The 21,370-nt window shown below is 43.5% G+C and overlaps 1 protein-coding gene across 1 annotated transcript; it reads left to right on the forward strand.

Moving 5' to 3' along the window:
- The first annotated feature begins 17 nt into the window (after nt 1-17).
- On the forward strand, nt 18-14,559 carry PSMG2 (proteasome assembly chaperone 2). Its single transcript, XM_075826451.1, has 7 exons — nt 18-136; nt 1,049-1,220; nt 4,740-4,798; nt 4,883-5,001; nt 5,686-5,859; nt 9,069-9,189; nt 14,353-14,559. Exons 1-7 carry the CDS (start codon nt 80-82, stop codon nt 14,434-14,436), a joined length of 786 nt encoding a protein of 261 aa, XP_075682566.1. The 5' UTR covers nt 18-79; the 3' UTR covers nt 14,437-14,559.
- Nucleotides 14,560-21,370: the final 6,811 nt, after the last annotated feature.

The following is a 21,370-nucleotide window of genomic DNA, read 5'->3' on the forward strand; positions in this document are numbered from 1 at the left end:
ACAGCAGGGTCTTAGTAGACGCTGTTCAAGTGACGTCAGTAGTGCGCGCCGCCTCTGATCCAGTATACGGAGCACAGTCATGTTCGTGCCGGTGGTTGGTGAATGGAGCCCCCCAGGAGACTGCGCCCTACTTTTGGTAATTGCACAACACTGCACATACCTTTGTTGCCTTATCGCCTTTACTTGTTCCTCAGGTTTAACACCCGGGTTATCCATTCATGCACATATCACATAGCTGGGACTGTGCCCCGCTTTTCAAACTATATACTGGGGAGGTTTATAGAAACCAGTGTACGCGAGAAGTTGCCAATAGCAACCAATTAGATCCCTGCTCTCGATTTTGAAGAATGAAAGTTGCAACCTGATTTCTATGGGCGACTCGTTAACTATTCCCTTGCACTATTTTCTTCCTTGGGCTCTGTTCACTCTTGTGTTTCCCCTTTTCTGTCAGGGGTTCCAGTATTTTTGATGGCAATAATGGATGACTGGGAGAAATGACACTCTGCTATTATGTCTCTGTACACCTCAGCTCCAGGTTAACCCTGCAATAACCACTTCACTGGGTATACAGACAATAAGAACTAACACAAAGCATACGTATACTAGACTGCACTTCTAAGGCAAACAAGATAACTTTATTACAACATCAAGAATACAAAAAAAAATACACCGTAATTAAGATGTGCACAAACATGTGCAGCTCCCAAGTTGTAACCCCCTGAGTGTTGGGTCCTGCACATGTTTGTGTACTTTTAATTGTTTTTAATTACTGTCTGTATTTTTTGATGTAATAAAGTTACCTTTATTTGATTGAAAGGTGAAGTCTAGGACACGTGTTTTCTTTTTACTAGTTCTGTTTGCCTTCAGTATACACATTGACTGGCACTCTTGTTCATATATTTTTGGTGGTGCCCATGACCCTTTTTGATATATGGGTATACACGTGATGTCGGGAGCTGAGGCGTTTAGAATTCACGTGAACCAGGCGCACGTTGTGTTCTGTAAGTTTGAACATGTTTGAGTGACTTATCTCCTACTTTCCTTGTAGCCTGCAGTGTCTGTAGGAAATGTTGGACAGCTAGCCATTGATCTGATCATTTCCTCGCTGGATATGCCAAAGGTTGGGTATTTTTATACGGACTGTCTGGTGCCTATGGTGGGTAATAATCCATATGCTACCAATGAAGAGCATGCGAAGGAGCTGTGCATAAATGCAGAAGGTGAGTACGTGTTAGAAACCGATTAAAGTTCAAGACTAATATTTAAGATCTATTTTTTTTTTTTTTTTTTTTATCTAAATAGATCGACAGTTTGTTCTAATAAATGTCATACTATATCTGTGTAGGATCTGGGTCATAGTTCTAAATCCCCTGCTTCCCTTCACATAGCCATAGAGTTATACCCCCTTCACATCACAGTTTGGCCTTCTGTCGGAGGTTTACGTCAGGAAGACTCCCAATGTATACCTCTGACCGAAGGTTGTGGCGTTTTCCACTGTATGGCATACAGTGGGTTTACCTCGCCCGGGGATAACCGCCATGGGGAAGCTCCTGAAGTCACTGTCACTATATATGGACAGTGACATCAGGACCTTCCCCACAGTTGGAATCCCCAGGCAGAGCATCAGCTAGCGCTCTACTCATGGACTCCGGCTCTGTGGAAGTTTCAGAAGTTACTTCAGGAGTTTCTCTAGTCAGAGCGGTTCTTGAAGTTTCCTCTGCCCGGGAACGTTGGGCATATATGGACAGTGATGTCAGGAGTTACCCCGGGCAGAGTGATTCCTGATGCTTCCTCTGCCTGGGGGCATCGGCCCTGGAAAAGCATATATAGACATTGATGTCAAGAGCTTCCCTATGACCGGAGTCACCTTTCACCCCTTTAAGTATTCAATTTCCCTGTAGCGCCACCAAAGGACAAATTAAGAATTACACAGTGCGCATTCAAATCAATGGTTTTCTGTGTAACACAGGACAGGTCCTCCAGAGTGAGAGGCGCCATTTTTAACCGCTCTCCATTCTAGCCAAAAGATCATGATCCTGAACAGAGGATTCCATTCTATTCACTAACTCAGAACTCCCTAAAAGAGTTTTCTAAACTTGTCAGGATCTTTAAAGTGTACCTGTAACGTTAATAAAGTTTATATAAATCATTTCATGATTATAAGTATCTTCGCAATACTTCTTTACTAAAATACTAGCTATCTTTTGCCCCTTGTTTGCCTGTGTCTCCTGCTGTATATGTAGTTCTCAATTGTGTAGAGTATTCTCATTGTCTAGGGGAATCCATAGCCAGCTCGTACAGACGCTGGCGACGGATTCTAGGTTGAACAGTTGCATCCTGGGAGGCACGATGTAAAAGTGTGCAAGCCTAAAACCACCGCGGCCACCGCTGAAACACCGCATACCAAAGCTCATTGGATCAGCTGGCGATCACAAGGGAACGCTAGGTAGCACTAGGCACCGTTCCCCAGCAGACGTAAGAATAATGAGGTGCCTGCCCCCCTTCTATGTCGCTGGGGAATATTTTGAAAAAATCGCTATATGACAGAAAAAACGCCATATCTCTGGGGAAAAAGGGAATTACACAATATGGCCATGGTTTTGTTTGTCTTTAAATGGGGAATAAGATGTTAACATTTTATCTAATTTTGTTATAAAATCAGAGCTACAAAATATCTGTTTGTAGATAATCTGATGCCGTATTCTGCAAATATTCATCTAACATTTACTATATTATCTGGATTCATATATTCCATTAGAAAAATAAAAAAGCTTTCTAATACACATCCTTCTGTTCTTCCACCACTCCACGTGATGACTTTCAATCCATAATCTCTTAAAAGGGTTGTAAACTTTTTGATAATTGGTTCCTGACGATAATCTGATCACTGGGTGTCCCGAGACCTCCACGGATTAACTATATGAAGAAAACTGGCAGCAAAGGTTCAATTTCCATGCAAGGCAGCGCAGAATAATTGAAGCATTACACCGTTCTCATTGACATTAATGGGTTGTCCGTGTAAGGCACAGATGTGCTGGGTCCTCCAGAGCGGGAGACTTTCTTTGTAGTTTCATGTTTTGTGCTTCGTGGTTGAAGTATATCTTCATCAGCAATTCAGTCTCTGAGAGCAGGTCTGGAGGGTATAGCTTTATAGTCTGAACAGCCATAGATGAAGTGGGTAGATAGAACACACTGTACATATACCTCATCCTGGACATGCTGTTATCCTCTGGAACTGCTGTTGGTGACAGACTTGATGACTAAGGTTTATTACACACTTAAAGCGCAGGTTTTGTCAGTTTCAATAACTTATGTCTATATATAAGGACAAGCCACGTGGCTCACTGACGGCTCTTCATGTACACAATTTCATAAGATAAGCTGTCAATCAGTGTGGTCGGGGAAAGCAGGTTTTTCTCCGAGCCCTGGTCGCATTTAAACAGCTTTTTGCATGAAAATACTGAATTAAATAGAGAATGACACATTCCCGAGCTCCGCATCCCCCCTCAATCCTATTCCCTCTAGGAGCATAGGAGATCTGGCAGCCTTACAGTCCATATATAATCCAAATTGTGAGGGTATGTTCACACGCAGTGGTTTCAGACGTAATTCTCGAAACAATTACGCCTGAAAAAACGCCCCTAATACGCCTCCAAACATCTGCCCATTGCTTTCAATGGGAATTACGATTTTCTGTTCCCACGAGCCTTTATTTTACGCGTTGCTGTCAAAATACGGCGCATAAAATGACGGCTCGTCAAAAGAAGTGCAGGACACTTCTTGGGACGTTTTTGGAGGCGTTTTTAATTGTCTCCATTGAAAAACCGCTCCAAAAACGGCTGTGAAAAACGCGAGTTGTTAAAAAAACGTCTGAAAATCGGGAGCTGTTTTCGCCTGAAAACCGCTCCGTATTTTCAGACGTTTTTGGTCACTGCGTGTGAACATACCCTTAGAGGTTGTATGTAATAGAGAAAATAGGTGAAATAGAATGCAGGCAATATCCACTAGGTGGTGCTTTTCCTACTACCACAACTCATTTTGATCCGGAAAAAAAAAGGCCATGTAGTAGGAATTTTTTTTATTATAGTTATTAGTATTAAATCTATTTTTAAGTACTTACATTTTTTGCATTTACTTTTAATTTTTACATTTCTTTAGTTTTTACAATATATTTTTTATGTATCCTGTATACATAGCAGCTGCATTGTTCGCTAAAAGCCAATTCCATCAGTGAAGTGAAATCTCGGCTGAGAGTGGATCAGTTCATCAACTTCTATGGGATAGATATTATCTGTGATCTCAGTCGAGGCGTCAGCTCAGCTGAACTGACGGAATCGACTTGTAGCGAACGATACAGCTTCTATGTATACAGGATACATAAAAGCTGTACCCTAAAAAAAAAAGATAACAAAAGTCAATTCAAAAAAATGTAAATGTGAAAATCTCTGATGTCTGTTAGTGACTGGTACTGCTAATTCTACTGTGGTTTGTTGTACATTGAGATGCTAAACTTCTGATGTTCAGGAAAATAAGTGTAATTCTTCACGTCTTTTACGGGACCCCCTGAAATCTAGCCACGCTTTCTCAGGAGTTCATGAATCCTGGGTTATAAACCCCATATTTAGAGGTATCTTGGATGATAAAAATAATAATGTATAACTTTATGTAGGTTTCCTTCATATTATGTCGTGTCCTATCACATTCTTCATCTCTCTGTATATTTGTACCGTTCTCTACAGTATACGCATCATCTGACCAGAAGCTTGCTGTCCTGCAGATCAGATCTCCTCTAATAAAGGTAGAGGTGATTTTAGATTTGCTCTGACATGAGATGGACCTCTCTGGTATTTCATGTGACTCATTTATTTTTCTGTCTCCAAAGAAAAAATCTAGAGCCTTCAGCCAAGCTTTAACCTGCTGGATTAAGAAGTGTGCGTTTACCAGAGTAGTTCTCCTCTCCAGCAGCCATGCATACCAACGAGATGACAGCCAGCTTTTTGGGTGTGTTTCCTGGTGGTTTTTGTAACCCCTTAACAATCAGGCCTATTTTGGCCTTAAAGGCTATGTAATATTTGAGGATTTTTATTTTATTTATATCTTTTTGTACTAAAACAGGATATTTTAGTGTTAATGCAACTTTGCAATTTTTTTTTTTCATAAAAAAAGTGTTTTATAAAAAAATTAGTTCCTGGATACATAGAAGCTGTATCTAGTGCTGAAACCTGAATCCATCAGCTCTGTGAGACTGATGGCTTTGGGGACAGCGGGTTCTAGGTTATCGATCATATTTAAGTTATGAACTTAGATGTGATTGATAATAGGTATACAGTCATGGTAGGCCTAGGGGCCTTTGTTAGGCCGCTGGCTGTCATGGCAACCCATCGGCGATTGTGAGACGCTGATGGGTGACAGAGGGAGCCCCCTTTCTCTGTCAAACGCCTAAATGCCGTTATTGACCCCAGCAATTAAGGGGTAAAACTGCTAAGATCGGATGTTTCTCTGATCCTGGCCATTGCAGAAGGAGCCCGGCTTTCAGTCACAGCCGTGATCGTGCAGGCGCAGCTTCTGTGCTCGTGTGATTACCATCACGTACATGCACATAGGGAAGCGGGAAGGGGTTAAACATTAGTAATCCAGTTAATAATAATACTGTCTGTAATGCTAGATTGAACCTGTCTTTTGCAGGACCCCCTTCCGTTACTTAGTCACTCCAGCTTTGCAGACACTGGTGGCCGATGCGATGAAGACATTGGAGTGGAAGGAGATGGAAAAGATGTCTTTGTATCCAGGCATGAATGATGACGAGAGAAAGATTTCCATCCCTGGAGGAGGTTTTACAAAGCGGTTGTTTGAAGACTGGTGCGTGACCCTTATGTTAAAGGGGTTCTCCCACTAAATAGATTGATCACCTTTCCACAGGATAGCTAATAAATGTATGATTGATGGGACCCCCGCGATCACTAGAACATAGTCCCCTAGACTTTGGAAAGAGTGGCCGTGTGTTCGACAGCCGCTCCTTTTATACTTTGACTGCAGTTGTGCGGTGAGTAGGCGTGTTAGACTCCCCCCCCCCCCCCCTTTCTAGTGTTCTTTGGGGGTCCCTGTGGTGGATAGGTGATAATTGTATTTTGGGAGAAAACCCCTTTAATATATTAATTACCTTTTTTAAGAATTCTGTTTCTGGGACAAACTGTCACTAATATATGTTTATTATAGGAATGACTCCAATAATAGAGCTGTGAAGCTATTTGGCACAATACAGGCTGTCACTTGCACTTATACATCTACACTTAAAACCGATGTCCACCATCTTAAAGGTGTTGTCTCATCTTGACAACTCCTTCTTGAAAATAACTCGGCCTAAGGCCTTATTTACACAAGCGTGTTAAACGTCCGTGGGACGGTAGTTGAAACAGCGGCCGTCCCACGGACCTATGTAATTCAATGTGGCCGTTCACACAGCTGTTGTTTCAACGGACCGTGTAAAGGGTCCATGTGAAAATAGGACATGTCTTATCTTTTCACGCATCACGCATCCTTCCATAGACTCCTCTATGGAGGATGCGCGACATCGGGTCCCGCAGCGCCGAGCACGGATGCACCTCGGCCATGAAAAACGATAGTTTTTCACGTCCAAGATGCGCAATGTTTGTGTAAATAAGGCCTAACTTTGAGCTGGTTGCTGCAGATCTGTCTGTTGAAACTCCCAACGATCAGCTGTTATCTATGGGAAGGTAGCAGCCAGCCATACATTTCTTCCGCAAGGGCTGCTCAATGTTGGCTCCTTTTTGCTCTGACTCGTGGAGACTACCTCCTCTATAACCCAGTTATATGCTCTAATAGGACAGATATAAAGGGGTTGTCTTACGGAGGCAACCACTTTAAACACATGCCTTGAAGGTTGTACAAATGCTATAAATCTTTAGTGTGTGGGCCAGCCATCAGCCTGGACTCCTGCACTCCGGCTTCATGCTCATGGCCTGCTATAGGCTCATATGGTATCACTGTGTTCCTCTGATTTTACATGAAGGCACACAGGTTTTTATTACATCATGGATTCCATACAGAATGCAGGGAAAATAGTGCCATTCAATACATGCTGTATTACAGGGGTATTCTCTCCAGCGGCTAATGTCATTGCAGAAGTCCTACATGCACATTCTCTGAGTATGTTCGTTGAATAGAAAGGGAGGAGATGAGTGGTTTCCAGACCCGACTGGTACCACTTCTCTCTGTGGGAAATTGTGGAATCAGACAGATTAAAAGCCATCATGTCTGACCCATGTTTCCTCCAACAAACATTGGGGAACTGCCCGGCAACTCTTTTAGATATGAGACCAAAATGAAATAAATATGCCCAACTTAGGTGTAAGTAGTATCATTAGATTGGGCAGTTTTCATTGTTTTTAACCTCTTAACGCCGAAGGACGGTTATATCCGTCCTCTGCAGCTGCTAGTTCGCGCAGGAGGACGGATATATCCGTCCTGTGATGGCGCGGGTACTGTCACTGTACCCACGCGATCAGCGGCAGGAGCACGGCTGTTATACACAGCCTGGCTCCTGCTGCAACTGCCAGAATCGAAGCGTGCTCCGATTCCGGCAGTTTAACCCATTAAATGCCGCTGTCAATAGTGACAGCGGCATCTAATGTGTTTGACAGAGGGAGGGAGCTCCCTCTGTCACCCCATCGGCACCCCCGCAAACAAATCGCGGGTCGCCGTCGGGTTTCCATGGCAGCCGGGGGTCTAACAAAGACCCCCAGGTCTGTCTTCAGCATCTGCCTGTTAGGCGATGCCGGAGGCATGACCTAACAGATTGCCTGTCAGTTTTACACTGACAGGCAATAATGCTTCGGTATACTAAGTATACCAAAGCATTATATATTCGATCGGCACATCGCATAGTGAAGTCCCCTGGTGGGACTAAAAAAAAAAATTGGGTGAAAAAAATAAATAATAATAATTACAGTGAAAATCAAGTAAAACGACTTTTTTTGCCCAAAAAGTGGTTTTATTTAGTAAAAGTGTCAAAACAAATCACACATACACATATATGGTATCCCCGCGATCGTAACGACTTGAACAATAAAATGAACACATTAATTAAACCGCCGGATGAACTGCGTCCAAAAAAAACGCAAAAAACAACGGCAAAATTCTCTTTTCTCCCATTCCCCCCCATAAATTTTTTTTATAAAAATTAATCTATAAGTCCTATGTACCCCAAAATAGTACTAATGAAAACTACACATTGGCCCGCAAAAATTGAGCCCACATACGACCACATCGACGTAAAAATAAAAACGTTACGGCTCTTGGAATGCGGCGATGCAAAAACAAGTAATTTTTTTCTAAAAGGCTTTTTATTGTGCAAATGAAGAAAAACATATGAAACACTTACATATTTGGTATCCCCGTAATCGTGCCGACCCATAGAATAAAGTGAATATGTTATTTACGCTGCATAGTAAACGGCGTAAATTTGTAACGTGAAAATCAATGCTGGAATAGCTGCTTATTTTCAATTCTCTCCTAAAATAAAGTTAATAAAAGTTAATCGATATATTATAAGCATCTAAAAATGGTACAATTACAAAATACAACTCGTCCCGCAAAAAACAAGCCCTTATACGGCTATATAGACGGAATACAAAAACAGTTACGACTCTTGGAATGCGACCATGAAAAAACAAAAAATAATCCTTGGTCATTAACGTGCAAAATGGCCCGGTCATTAAGGGGTTAAAAAAACAGCTTCACACAATATCCAACAGTGAAGAGCTGCCGTATCGTCACGGTTAGTACTGTAGAAAGGTAGAATCATTTTACTGTTTGGTAGTTGACTTCAGAACTATTCCTTTCTAATCCTATGAATGGAGAACGTTTTGTGAGCTCACTTTGCAATGTACTATGTGTTTCAATGTGGTACATGAGGGACCGCTATGTGCAATGAGTGTTTATATACACGCGTTGCAGGGACACTTGTAAGGCGGCTTCTTTACCTGGTAAGATACTTATCTGATCATGAATTTGTACTTACAACTAGCAATATGTTTCCTTTCCTACAGCTGTTCTGAGGGCATACACATGGCCGTTGTTCTAAAATTCTGCTCTGAAGGTGACAACATCCCAGACGCATTTTCTCTCCTTGATCATGTTAATAGATGGCTTCATTTGCTTGATCTTCCAGTAAGTAAACATTATAAACAAAAGCAAATTTTAGAAATGTGAAAATAATAGAAAACCTTATTCCCATCCTAAGTTGTCAGCAGCTGCTGTTACAGCCTCCTCTGTGAAGAACAGCTATCACTGGCGTAGCTATAGGGGTCGCAGCGGTCGCAATTGTGACCGGGCCCCGAAGCCAGGGGGGCCCACAGCACCCCGCACCACATCAATAAAAAGTTACTATAGTAACTCGGGCCGCGGGCCCCTGTTACTATAGTAACATACTTTACTTACCTTCCTGGTTCCGGATCGCAGCGGAGGTCCTGACATCAAGCGCTGTGCGCAGCGCATGACCTCACAGCGCTATGCGCCGCGCGCAGCATCGAGACGACAGAACTACCGCCGCGGCTGAAGAGGAAGGTAAGATTAGCCCTGACTGGCGGGGTCCGACTCCCGGGACCCGCCAATCAGCTGTTTTGAAGGGGCCGCAGCACTCGTACGAGAGCTGCTCCCCTTCATTCCGGTCACACTGTGAATCGGTGTCGGCGATTCACAGTGTGAGAGAGTAGTGAAATGAAGGGAAGCAGCTCTCGTACGAGTGCTGTGGCCCCTTCAAAACAGCTGATTTGCGGGTCCCGGGAGACACATCAGCTATTGATGGCCTATCCTGTGGATAGGCCATCAATGTTTAGGGACTGCACAACCCCTAAGCCTACGATGTAGCAGGCTTAGGGGGCCCATGAGACAGGATCACAGATTGTGTGATGCTGTCTGCTGGGCCCTGTATCTAAGCCAATCACATGGTAGGCTTAGATACATGGCCCATGTGTGATCCTGTCTGATGGGCCCTGTATATAAGCCTACCACACTGTAGGTTTAGATACAGGGCCCCAGCACACCGTAATCTTATACTGTATAAGATTACTGTCGTCTGGACCCTGTATCTAAGCCTACGTTGTGGTAGGCTTAGATACAGGGTCCCACAGACAGTATCACACATGGGCCCTGTATCTAAGCCTAACACATGTGTTACTAATCGTTTTTCTTGTGTGTTTTCTTACAGGTTCGGTCGTTGGACTACGGCGGATTCCAGGACTACTTCGATGACGGCTTTTTTTTTATTATCAATAAAATGGTTAATGAGGGTTGTGTGTTTTTTTTTTTGTTTTTTTTTATTTCAATAAAATATTTTTTCTATGTCTTTGTGTTTTGTTTTTTTAAACTATATTACTACCGCCTTAGTAATGGCCGTCGGCTGATTGACAGTATCCATTGCTAAGGCGGGGCTTAGTGTTAGCCGGTGCAGAGGCAAACACTAACCCCCTTTATTACCCTGGTACACACCGCCACCAGGGGTGCTGGGAAGAGCCGGGTACCATCCAGTACTTGACCATCTGTAGTGATGGTCGGCCACTGGGGTGGCCGCAGGCTGGTATTAGGAGGGGAAAGGCCAGATGCAGTGGCCCTTCCCACCCTGGTAATGCTAGGCTGCTGCTGCTTTATTGTATCTGGCTGGTTATGAAAAATTGGGGGACCCCACGTCATTTAAAATAAAAAATAATTGGAAAGAACGATGTGGGGTCCCCCCCCCCAATTTTCATAACCAGCCAGATACAACACTGCAGCAGCAGGCAGCATTACCAGGGTGGGAAGGGCCACTGTTTTTGGCCTTCCCCAGCCTAATAGTACCAGCCTGTGGCCGCCATGGTGCCTGCCCGTCACTGCAGATGGTCGGGTACTGGTTCGTACCTGGCTCTTCCCAGCACCCCTGGTGGCGGTGGGTACCGGGGTAATAATGGGGGTTAGTGTTGGCCTCTGCACCGGCTAACATTAAGCCCCGCCTTAGTAATGGAGGTTGTCAATCAGCCGGCGGCCATTACTAAGGCGGTGATAATAAAGTTTAAAAAGATACAAGCACATAGAAAAAATATTTTATTGAAATAAAAAAACAACCCTCATTAACCATTTTATTGAGAATTAAAAAAACGCCATCATTGAAGTCCTCGAATCCGAAGTCCAACAACCGAACCTGTAAAAAAACACAAACACACAAAAATAATCAGTAACACATAAAGAAGCAAAATTATTATTCTTACCTTTCCTGGGTCCAGCGCTGGAGCCGCAATGTCAGCGAGCTGAGCCCTGTATCTAATCCAATCATGTCTGATACTGTCTGTTGGGCCCTATATCTAATCCAATCATGTGTGATACTGTCTGCTGAGCCACTGTATCTAATCCTATCATGTGTGATACTGTGCTGAGCCAATGTATCTAATCCTATCCATAGTTTATAGGGTCGTAGTGCTATAGATATGCTGTCTCCTATACACACATTTTTTTTTGGACGGACACATATGTATTGGGGCTATTTCCCCTGACATTTTAAGCCCTGAGGGTATGTTCACACGGCAGCGTCCGTTACGGCTGAAATTACGGTGCTGTTTTCAGGGGAAAACCGCTCCGGAATTTCAGACGTAATGGCATGTGCAGGCGTTTTTCGCTGCGTCCATTATGGACGTAATTGGAGCTGTTTTTCCATGGAGTCGATGGAAAACGGCTCCATTTACGTCTGAAGAAGTGACAGGCACTTCTTTGACGCGGGCGTCTTTTTTACGCGTTGCCTTTTGACAGCAGCGCGTAAAAAAAATGACCGTCGGCACAGAACATCGTAAGACCCATTCAAATGAATGGGCAGATGTTTGCCGACGCTTTTGAGCCGCATTTTTCGTACGTAATTCAATGCTAAAACGCCCGATTTTCAGACTTTTTTTTTTTAAGCCACTCGCGATTTTCGTGGCCGTTTTTTGGAGCTGTTTTCAAGAGTCTATGAAAAACGGCTCCAAAAACGTCCCAAGAAATGACCTGCACTTCTTTTTCACGGCCGTTTTTCAAAATGGCCGCATAAAAAAAACGCGCCGTCGGAACAGAACACCGTTTTTCCCATTGAAATCAATGGGCAGATGTTTGGAGGCGTTCTGCTTCCGAAAATAGGCTGTGTGAACATACCCTTATAATTGGCCTAAGACTTGATTTGCATATATATGAGTTACTATTGATATCACCATTAGTACAGTTTATATAATGAATACACTTATCACAAGTTGGCACATCAAGAGCATTTGTTCTAAGTAAGATGTCCAGAGGTGCAGAAGCAGCAGAGCTCAATTTGTTGGGGCTGGATCAACTCCTATCAGAGTTTAGAAAATGGGGCAGCTTTACTTGCAGTCAGGGTCAGATTGTCCCTTGCGCACAAAAGACTTGTGTCTATGGCTGGCCCTGTAGGAATGGGCCCTGTTGTCAGGGTCAGATTATAGTTCATACAGAGGGAGTTGGTGCAGCAATCTCTATCCAATAATTCTATACACACTATAGCTCTGTGCTGATAGGAGAGTCCTGCGCTAATACGTCTCTTTTCCTGAGGTACAAACCCGGTACTGCCCGCCGCGCTATGTAAAACCTATGATATCACTATGCAAGACATTCCTTATTTGATATTCATCTACTCGTTGAAAACGGAACTGCTTTCAGGCGGTGTGCTGAGGTGTTCTACATTTCTATACACTGAAATACATATTAAACCTTTAAGAGGTTTTCCAGTTTGCTGCTTATAAACCACTGTTTTCATTCACTGACCGCAAACTAATATCTTAACTTAATGACCAGCCTATTTTAAACCTTATGACCAAGCTATTTTTTACGTTTTTCCATCGTCGCATTCCAAGAGCTATAACTTTTTTATTTTTGCATCGACATAGCTGTATAAGGTCTTGTTTTTTGCGGGACAAGTTGTATTTTTAATAGCACCATTTTGGGGGACATATTCTTTATTGATTAACTTTTATTAACTTTTTTGGGGGTGGAATAGAAAAAAATCTGACATTTCGCCACTTTTTTTGCGTCCTAAATCGACGCCGTTTACCGTGTGGTATAAATAACACAATAACTTTATTCAGCGGGTTGTTACGATTGCAATGATACCAAATTTGTATAGTTTTTGTATGTTTTACTACTTTTACACAGTAAAAAAGCTTTTTTTTTTTCAAAATTATTTGTTCTTGCATCTCCATATTTGAAGAGCCATAACTTCTTTTTATTTTTTCGCCGATGCGGTTGTATGAGGGCTTTTTTTTTGTTGCGGGAAGACGTAGTTTTTATTGGTACCATTTTGGAGTAGATGCAACTTTTTTGATCACTTTTTAATCACATTTTTTTTAAAGTCAGGATTCACAGAAAACAGCAATTTTTCCGTCGTTTTTTATTTAATTTTTTTACGGCGTTCACCGTGCGGGTTAAGTAATGTAATAGCTTTGTAGTCTGGGTCGTTACGGACGCGGCGATACCAAATATGTGTGCCTTTTTTTTTTTTTTTTTTTACTTTATTTTGTTTTTTTAATAGTAAAGCATTTTGTAAGGGGAAAAAGTGGGTTTTTCCTTTTTTTTTTTTTTTTTTTTTTTCACTTTTTTATTAAACTTTTTTAAAAACTTTTTTACTAGTCCCACTAGGGGACTTTAATATGCGATTCTCTGATCGCTATTATAATACACTGCAATACTTTTGTATTGCAGTGTATTAGTGCCTGTCAGTTTAACACGGCCAGGCATCTGCTAGGTTATGCCAGGGGCATGATCTAGCAGGCATTCGCTACAGTCAGACCTGGCGGCCTTTATTAGGCCCCCGGCTGCCATCGGAGACACTGACACTCTGCGATCTTATCGCTGGGTGTCAGTGGGATGAGAGGGAGCTCCCTCCCTCTCTCCAAAACCACTCCGATGCGGTGCACGCTATTGAGCACCGCATCTGAAGGGTTAAACAGGTGAGATCGATACTAATATCGATCTCACCCGGTCGAGCAGGGACGCCCCCAGCCATCGGCTACGTCTGGCTGCTGAGAGCAGGGAGATTTGACAGCTCCCTGCTCTGTTTACTTTATTCTGATGCGGTGCCGTGAAAAGGCTTATGCATCAGAATAAAGCCCGTTAGTGGCCGCCGTGAAAAGGCGTATTGGCGGTCACTGACGGGTTAAAAGATGTGTAACTCTTAATTTATGGAGGGATTAAGGTTTATTTTGGTAAAACCGGAAAACCCAAAGTATGATGGGATAACATTTGTGTTTCTGAATTAGTAAGAATGTATTGAGCGACACTTGTACTATTCATATCTGACGAAAGTGAATTACTTGTTTACAGGAGGATGTTGGCACAACTCGCTGGAAGATACCAAGCTCCTGGAGATTATTATTTGGCAGCGGTCTTCCATCTGCACTTTTCTAACCATGTTGGGGGTTACAGTGGAATCAATAAGCACTTTTAGATTGGTCCAGAATTATTCGAGGATCATCCATTGTTGAATCATTGTTTTATATCCTGTTATAAAGAATGAATGTTTTCTAAGTTGTTGTTGGCTTGGTAAGTTTATTTGTATGATTCCTCAGTTCATTACTGTTTTTAAGAAATTGTCTTTAACTGGTTCCCGACCGCTGGCTGTATTTTTACGGCGAGCGGTCAGTCCTTAAAAACCCGAGCCATAGACTTTTTACGGCTCGGGTTTTAACTTGCTGCCCGCGCGATCGGGCAGCTGAATGTCGGGTCTCCGGCTGTCAGTGACTGCCGGGGAACCTGAGGAGAAGATAGAAGCAGCTTTCGTTGCGTGTATAGGAATAGAGGCAGCGGCCGCACCGCTTTCTCTATTGCTCCCGGTGTTCATGTGACTGGTCACATGATCGCCGGGTGCCGTTACTGACAGACTGCTGCTCGGTCTTACTAGACCCAGCACAGCCCTATTAGTAACAATAGTCACTATGAGAGGGCTGATTTCCCCTATAACTGGGGCTGTTACAGTGGAAAAGCATGGTGTAAGGCCTCATTTACACGAGCGTAATATACGCGCGTGCTTTTCACGTGTGTTGTACGCACCTATATTACTCTATGGGGGCATGCAGACAGTCCGTGAGTTTTGCTCAGCGTGAGTGCGCTGAAAAAATCTCACGACATGTTCTATAAATCTGCGTTTTTCGCGCATCACGCACCCATTGAAGTCAATGGGTGCGTGAAAACCACGAAGGTCACACGGAAGCACTTCCGTGCGAACTGCGTGATTCGCGCAAGAGCTGTCAAACTGAATGTAAACAGAAAAGCACCACGTGCTTTTCTGTTTACAAACATCCGAACGGAGTGTCTTACAGATGACCGAACCGAAGTTTACCGGGTTCGGCCGAACTTGTTTTGACCGAACCCGGCAGGAGACAGTCACTGTGCAGGGTGCTGAAAGAGTTAAACTGGTTCAGCACCCTGGACAGTGACTTCCGATTCCAATATACGTGAACGTGTAAAAAAAAAAAAAAAAAAGTTCTGACTTACCGATAACTCCCGGCTTCTTCCTCCAGTCTGACCTCCCGGGATGACAATTCAGTCCAAGTGACAGCTGTAGCCAATCACAAGCCAAGCACAGGCTGCAGCGGTCACATGGACTGCCGCGTCATCAGGGGAGGTGGGGCCAGATGTCAAGAGAGGCGCGTCACCAAGGACTCGTCACCAAGGCAACGGCCGGGACGTTCTCGTTAAGTACGAACCTCTTTTTTTTTTTTTTTAAATAGGTTACTCGATATGGTGATCGGAATGCACTGTCGAGGGTGCTGAAAGAGTTACTGCCGATCAGTTAACTCTTTCAGCACCATGGACAGTGACGGACGTCGGCTAGCCTCTATGATGGCGGCTGCGCGAAAATCACGCAGCCGCGCATCATACACGGATGACACACGGAGCTGTCAAGTGCCTTTTGCGCACGCAAAACGCACACGCTTGTGTAAATCAGGCCTAAAAGAAAGAAAAAATATATATGAAGTCCCCCAAAGGTCTTTTTGGACCTTTGAGGGACAGACCATAGTAATAAAAAAAAATAAAGTGCAAAAAAAAAAATAATAATAAATACACAATACCCACCCCAAAAAAAACAGTTCCCCCCCCCCCGTCAATCATTGTTGTAACGCTAGCGCTGACCCAATTACCCTAATATAGTCATGTAATATATCAATTTACGGTAGACAATGACGATCACAAATAAAAGGTCTATTTTAGGGTAAAACTATGTTATTACCAAAAAAATATAGCTGAAACGTGAAAAAGCGTATTTTTTTTACTATTATTTTCAAACTTTATGAATAAAAATTCTAAAATAGCAAAAAGGAGGTGTATAAAAAAAACGATATAGCCCAACAAATAAAAAAGTTATAGCCATTTAACTAACGTGGGCTAAACGGTGTCTGGTCTTGAAGGCTCAAAATAGCCCGGTCCTGAACTGGTTATAGTGTGCATTAAAGAAGCACTCCACTTTTTTAATCTTTTTTATTTCCCCTCTCCATTTCTACATTGGTGTTTCAGTGGGGTGCTGTGTGTAGAAATACTTACCGATCCCCGCATCTTATCTTTTTCGGCTACAGGGCCGATCACGTGATCTTCTTTCTGAACTGTCTGGAGTCGCTGTACTTTTGAGTATACCAGAACTCAGGTTCTCTGCATTCCTATGGGAGCCAGAACGAGGCTCCATAGGAATGCATTGAGAGCCCTTACGTCTGGTTTTTTGAACAGCAGCAATCCAAGACAAGTCAGAGGGAAGATCACGTGAGCGGTGCCGGCCCCAAAAACTACAAGATACGGGGAGCGGTAAGTATTTCTGCACATAGCACCCCACTGAAAGGCTAATGTACAAATGGAGGGGGCAATAAAAAAAAAGTGGAGTGTTCCTTTAAGTTAACACCCTTGCAGCATACCTAACTTTTCAGGTGACTTCTCACAATAAGCTGTCCTATGTGTATACATGAGGAATAACACTATTTCTGGAAATTTTTAGCAGTCGGCTCTATCCCTAATTCTCAGTTGTCTCTAAGCTTGTGGGCGGAGTCTGTTATCTCTATACTGTATACATGTAAGAAGAGAATCCTGCTCTCCTATCTCTCTATCACAGGTAGGGAGGTGGATGGATGGACTGGGACTTGAAAATCAGCCTTGGTGTTTTAAAGCACACAGGCAATGTCTCTGCCGTTATAGAGCGGGGCTGTGGCTGTGTAATACAGCCATTGCCCCGCTCCTGGCAATAAGTGTGCACGCGGTCAGCATGAGGTAATGCGGCCGGCGCTGCATTAATGAGTGGCGGCGCTGGCACTGAAGTAGGACATGGGGGTGTTTTGGTCTTCAGTGCCGCCGCTCATTAGTGCAGCGCTGGTCGCATCACATACTACCCGCGTGCGCACTTCAGAGCAGCAGCCCCGCTCTCATACATTCATGTGTTACAATGCCAACTTGCGGGACTTGCGATCAAAATAAATGTCCCCATTGCCTTACATAGGTCAGTGCGACGCGCGTGAAAATCACGGACGTGAACTAAGGCCTTATTGTGAGGCATGAGGTGTGATGAATTTAACCTCCATGTGCCTCACATTGATAGTAATTAACCCCATCATGTGCCTTACACATTAACCCATTATATTTGAGAAACATGATGGGGTTAATTACTATTAATGTGAGACACAATCAAAATTCATCAAAACGCGCCTCACATCAGAAAATGGAAGAACTTTTGTATTACTGTTGGCAAAGTTTCGTTTTGGTATCGAAATCGCAATACTACACAAAGTATCGGTATCAAAGTCCAAAATCTGGTATTGTGATAACCCTATTTTAACCACACCTTAACATCTGCATGGACACTAAGAATCTACAATGTCATGAGAATTACAGTAGTAGGGAGCGTGGCTTGGACATGGCGCTGACCAGACGTGCTGCTTGAGAGCTCCGTTCCTGCACAGCCCTAACCCGTACATTAGCACCTTATATCGCTGAATTTCGCTTACCTGATGGTCAGGAAATCCAAGGCCACCTCTGGGACGCCTTATTGCACGAGGCAGATGTCATCAGCCGGTTCCATTCAGCGTTTCCTCACAGACGCTGCTGTTGGAGCACCTTCTAAGATGGCGCCGCTGGAGAGGAGACGAGATGGTGCCGGGACTCCGTTTGCAGAGGAGATTTCACCTGCGGCCGCCGCTGCTGCATCAGGTACCGGCTGTACCCTTTACTCTGCTTCTGGTCCTCTGGGGCAGCTTCCTTCCCTGCGGGCTGGGGTAGAGATGTGCTCTTCTGCTGCTGTCATGGCGCCTCATGCTCCAGACCGCTTGCCACATGGTGCCTGTCATGGCGTCCTGGTCTCCCCTTCTTCCTCCCCTTGTGTGCTGGGGCCTGCATTGCTGCCTCCCATCTCCTCCAGAGATCAGGATATTCATCTGTCTCAACATTTAGCTGGAGCAGCTATCCTAGGGGATGTTTTACAGGGCTGGAGACAGCAGTTATGTGCTTTGCCCACTAAACAGGACATGGAGCGTAAGGGTATGTTCACACGACCACGCAAAATACCTCTGAAAACAGCTCCTGAATTTCAGACGTTTTTACAAGTGCACACGTTTTTCGCAGCGTCCATTACGGACGTAATTGGAGCTGTTTTTCAATAAAAAACTGCTCCAATTACATCCCAAGAAGTGTCCTGCACTTCATTGACGCGGCCGTAATTTGGCGCACCGTCTTTTGACTGTGACACGTAAAATGACAGCTCTTCTGCACAGAACATCGTAAGAGCCATTGCAAGCAATGGGCAGATGTTTGCCGACGTATTGGAGCCGTCTTTTCAGACGTAAAACGCCTCCATTACGTCTGAAAAGAGGTCGTGTGCACATACCCTTATATTAACCGCTTGGAGACCACTTATAAATCTGAGATTCAATCTCTCACTACTAATCTCTCTCGCTTCTCTGATCAAGTGCAGCGTATAGAAGGTGATATTTCAACTGTCTCAATACAGCAAGTTTCACATGCAGATTGTTAGGATCAACACTCTCATTAGATTCATATGCTCTTTAATCTGGCGGAGGATCATGAAAATAGGAATCGCCGTAACAATATTCGGCTGCGGGGTATTCCTGAGGATGATTCTCCTGGGCAACTCACACACTTTACAGTCGCTGTTTAATTCCTTACTGGAGTGCTCTGGAACTGGATAGAGCTCACAGAACTCTTGGTCCTCATAATCCGGACCCTCACAGACCTAGAGATGTTCTATGCCGTGTTCATTTCTTCTCTCTCAAAGAACAGATTATGAGGAAGGTCCATGATAAAGGTGACGTGTTATTGAAAGGTGTCAAGATTCAACTACTGTCTGACTTGTCTAGGATGACTTTGGACAAATGCAGATTGCTGCGTACTTTGCTGAGAGAGCATGAGATTTCTTACTCGTGGGGTCACCCCTTTCTAGTTACAGGTTCGCAAAGATGAAGGAATTGCTATAACGTGAATGTTTCTTTTTTTATTTTATTTGCCTGTATGTACATTTATGCTGATAATTAATGTATTTAGGATGGTTCTTTATTGGAGTTTCCTTATGTTCCTGACCATGCCATATGTCTTATGATATAATTCAACGTAACTTGTTTTCTTTTTTTATATATTCAGCTATGTTTCATATTATTGCTGGGTTGGGGGTGCGGGGCGCTGGCTAGACCTGACACTTCTCCTCTTAGGGATTCACTGGTTGTATCCAGTGTATATTGGATTGTTTTTCCTTGATTAAATTAAGGAGTGGGTGCTCGTTTCACCCGTTTGTTTGTCTTTGTCGTGTTTTCCCGTCCCAGTTTGTCTTGTTTGTCTTATCTTTGTCTTCACTGCTTTATTGGCTTGATTATCCTGAGTACAGTGGTGATGGCGCAGTTGAAAGTGTGTACCTTTTTTTTTTTTTTAAAAGGTTTTCTTTATTAACTTTTCTCAAAATACAAATGTACAAAAGTGCAAAATTGCGCAAAAAAACATACATTTCATACTGACCAACCACACTAGTGGGCAATAACAATCATCATAGAGAATAATACAGTTACAATGCGAAACTTAACGGATCACAGGTGCATTTTAGGTTATTGCAAGGAAAACAGGATCAACATTTGACCTTCACTATTGCCCAAGACAGACAACCATTCACACTTCATTCACACCTGTAGATTAGACAGCAGTGTCTGAAATCTCCATCCACCTAGCCCATATCTTCTCAAATTTGCCGTGGCACCCTCTGCTAATGGATAGCTTCTGATTCAAGGGTATATACTTATTTACCAATTGCAACCAATGTTCTAGACTAGGCCACACCGTGGCCTTCCATTCCATAATCCTAATCTTCCGTGCACAGAACAAAACAAATTGGAAAAATATTTTGTCATAATAGCCTTGTACTAACTCCTTCATAATGTGAAAGTCTGTACCTTTAATGTTAGAGGGCTTAATATCTCTGAAAAACGCTCACAGGTACTGTATAACATGCACAAAGAGCGGGTACATATCTTGTTCTTACAAGAGACTCCTTTTCAGGTGGGCCGTACAGCGCAGTTTACTAATCGCGATTATCCAGTTTGGTTTCATGGTGCAAACCCGGAATCCAAGTCAAAGGGTGCTAGTATTTGTATACACAAATCGCTTTCTCAGAACACCATAGATGTCTTTGTTAACCCAGATGGTCGGTATGTCTTTCTTAAAGAGACTCTGTCACCAGATTTTGCAACCCCTATCTGCTATTGCAGCAGATCGGCGCTGCAATGTAGATTACAGTAACGTTTTTATTTTTAAAAAACGAGCATTTTTGGCCAAGTTATGACCATTTTTGTAGTTATGCAAATGAGGCTTGCAAAAGTCCAAGTGAGTGTGTTTAAAAGTAAAAGTCCAAGTGGGCGTGTATTATGTGCGTACATCGGGGCGTTTTTACTACTTTTACTAGCTGTGCGTTCTGACGAGAAGTATCATCCACTTCTCTTCAGAACGCCCAGCTTCTGCCAGATCACGCTGTGACGTCACTCACAGGTCCTGCATCGTGTCAGACGAGCGAGGACACATCGGCACCAGAGGCTTCAGTTGATTCTGCAGCAGCATCGGCGTTAGCAGGTAAGTCGATGTAGCTACTTACCTGCAAACGCTGATGCTGCTGCAGAATCAACTGTAGCCTCTGATGCCGATGTGTCCTCGCTCGTCTGACACGATGCAGGACCTGTGAGTGACGTCACAGCGTGATCTGGCAGAAGCTGGGCGTTCTGAAGAGACGTGGATGATACTTCTCATCAGAACGCCCAGCTAGTAAAAGTATTAAAAACGCCCCGATGTACGCACATAATACACGCCCACTTGGACT

This window comes from Rhinoderma darwinii, chromosome 5 (genome assembly GCF_050947455.1).
Source record: "Rhinoderma darwinii isolate aRhiDar2 chromosome 5, aRhiDar2.hap1, whole genome shotgun sequence".
Classification (NCBI taxonomy): Eukaryota; Metazoa; Chordata; class Amphibia; order Anura; family Rhinodermatidae; genus Rhinoderma; species Rhinoderma darwinii.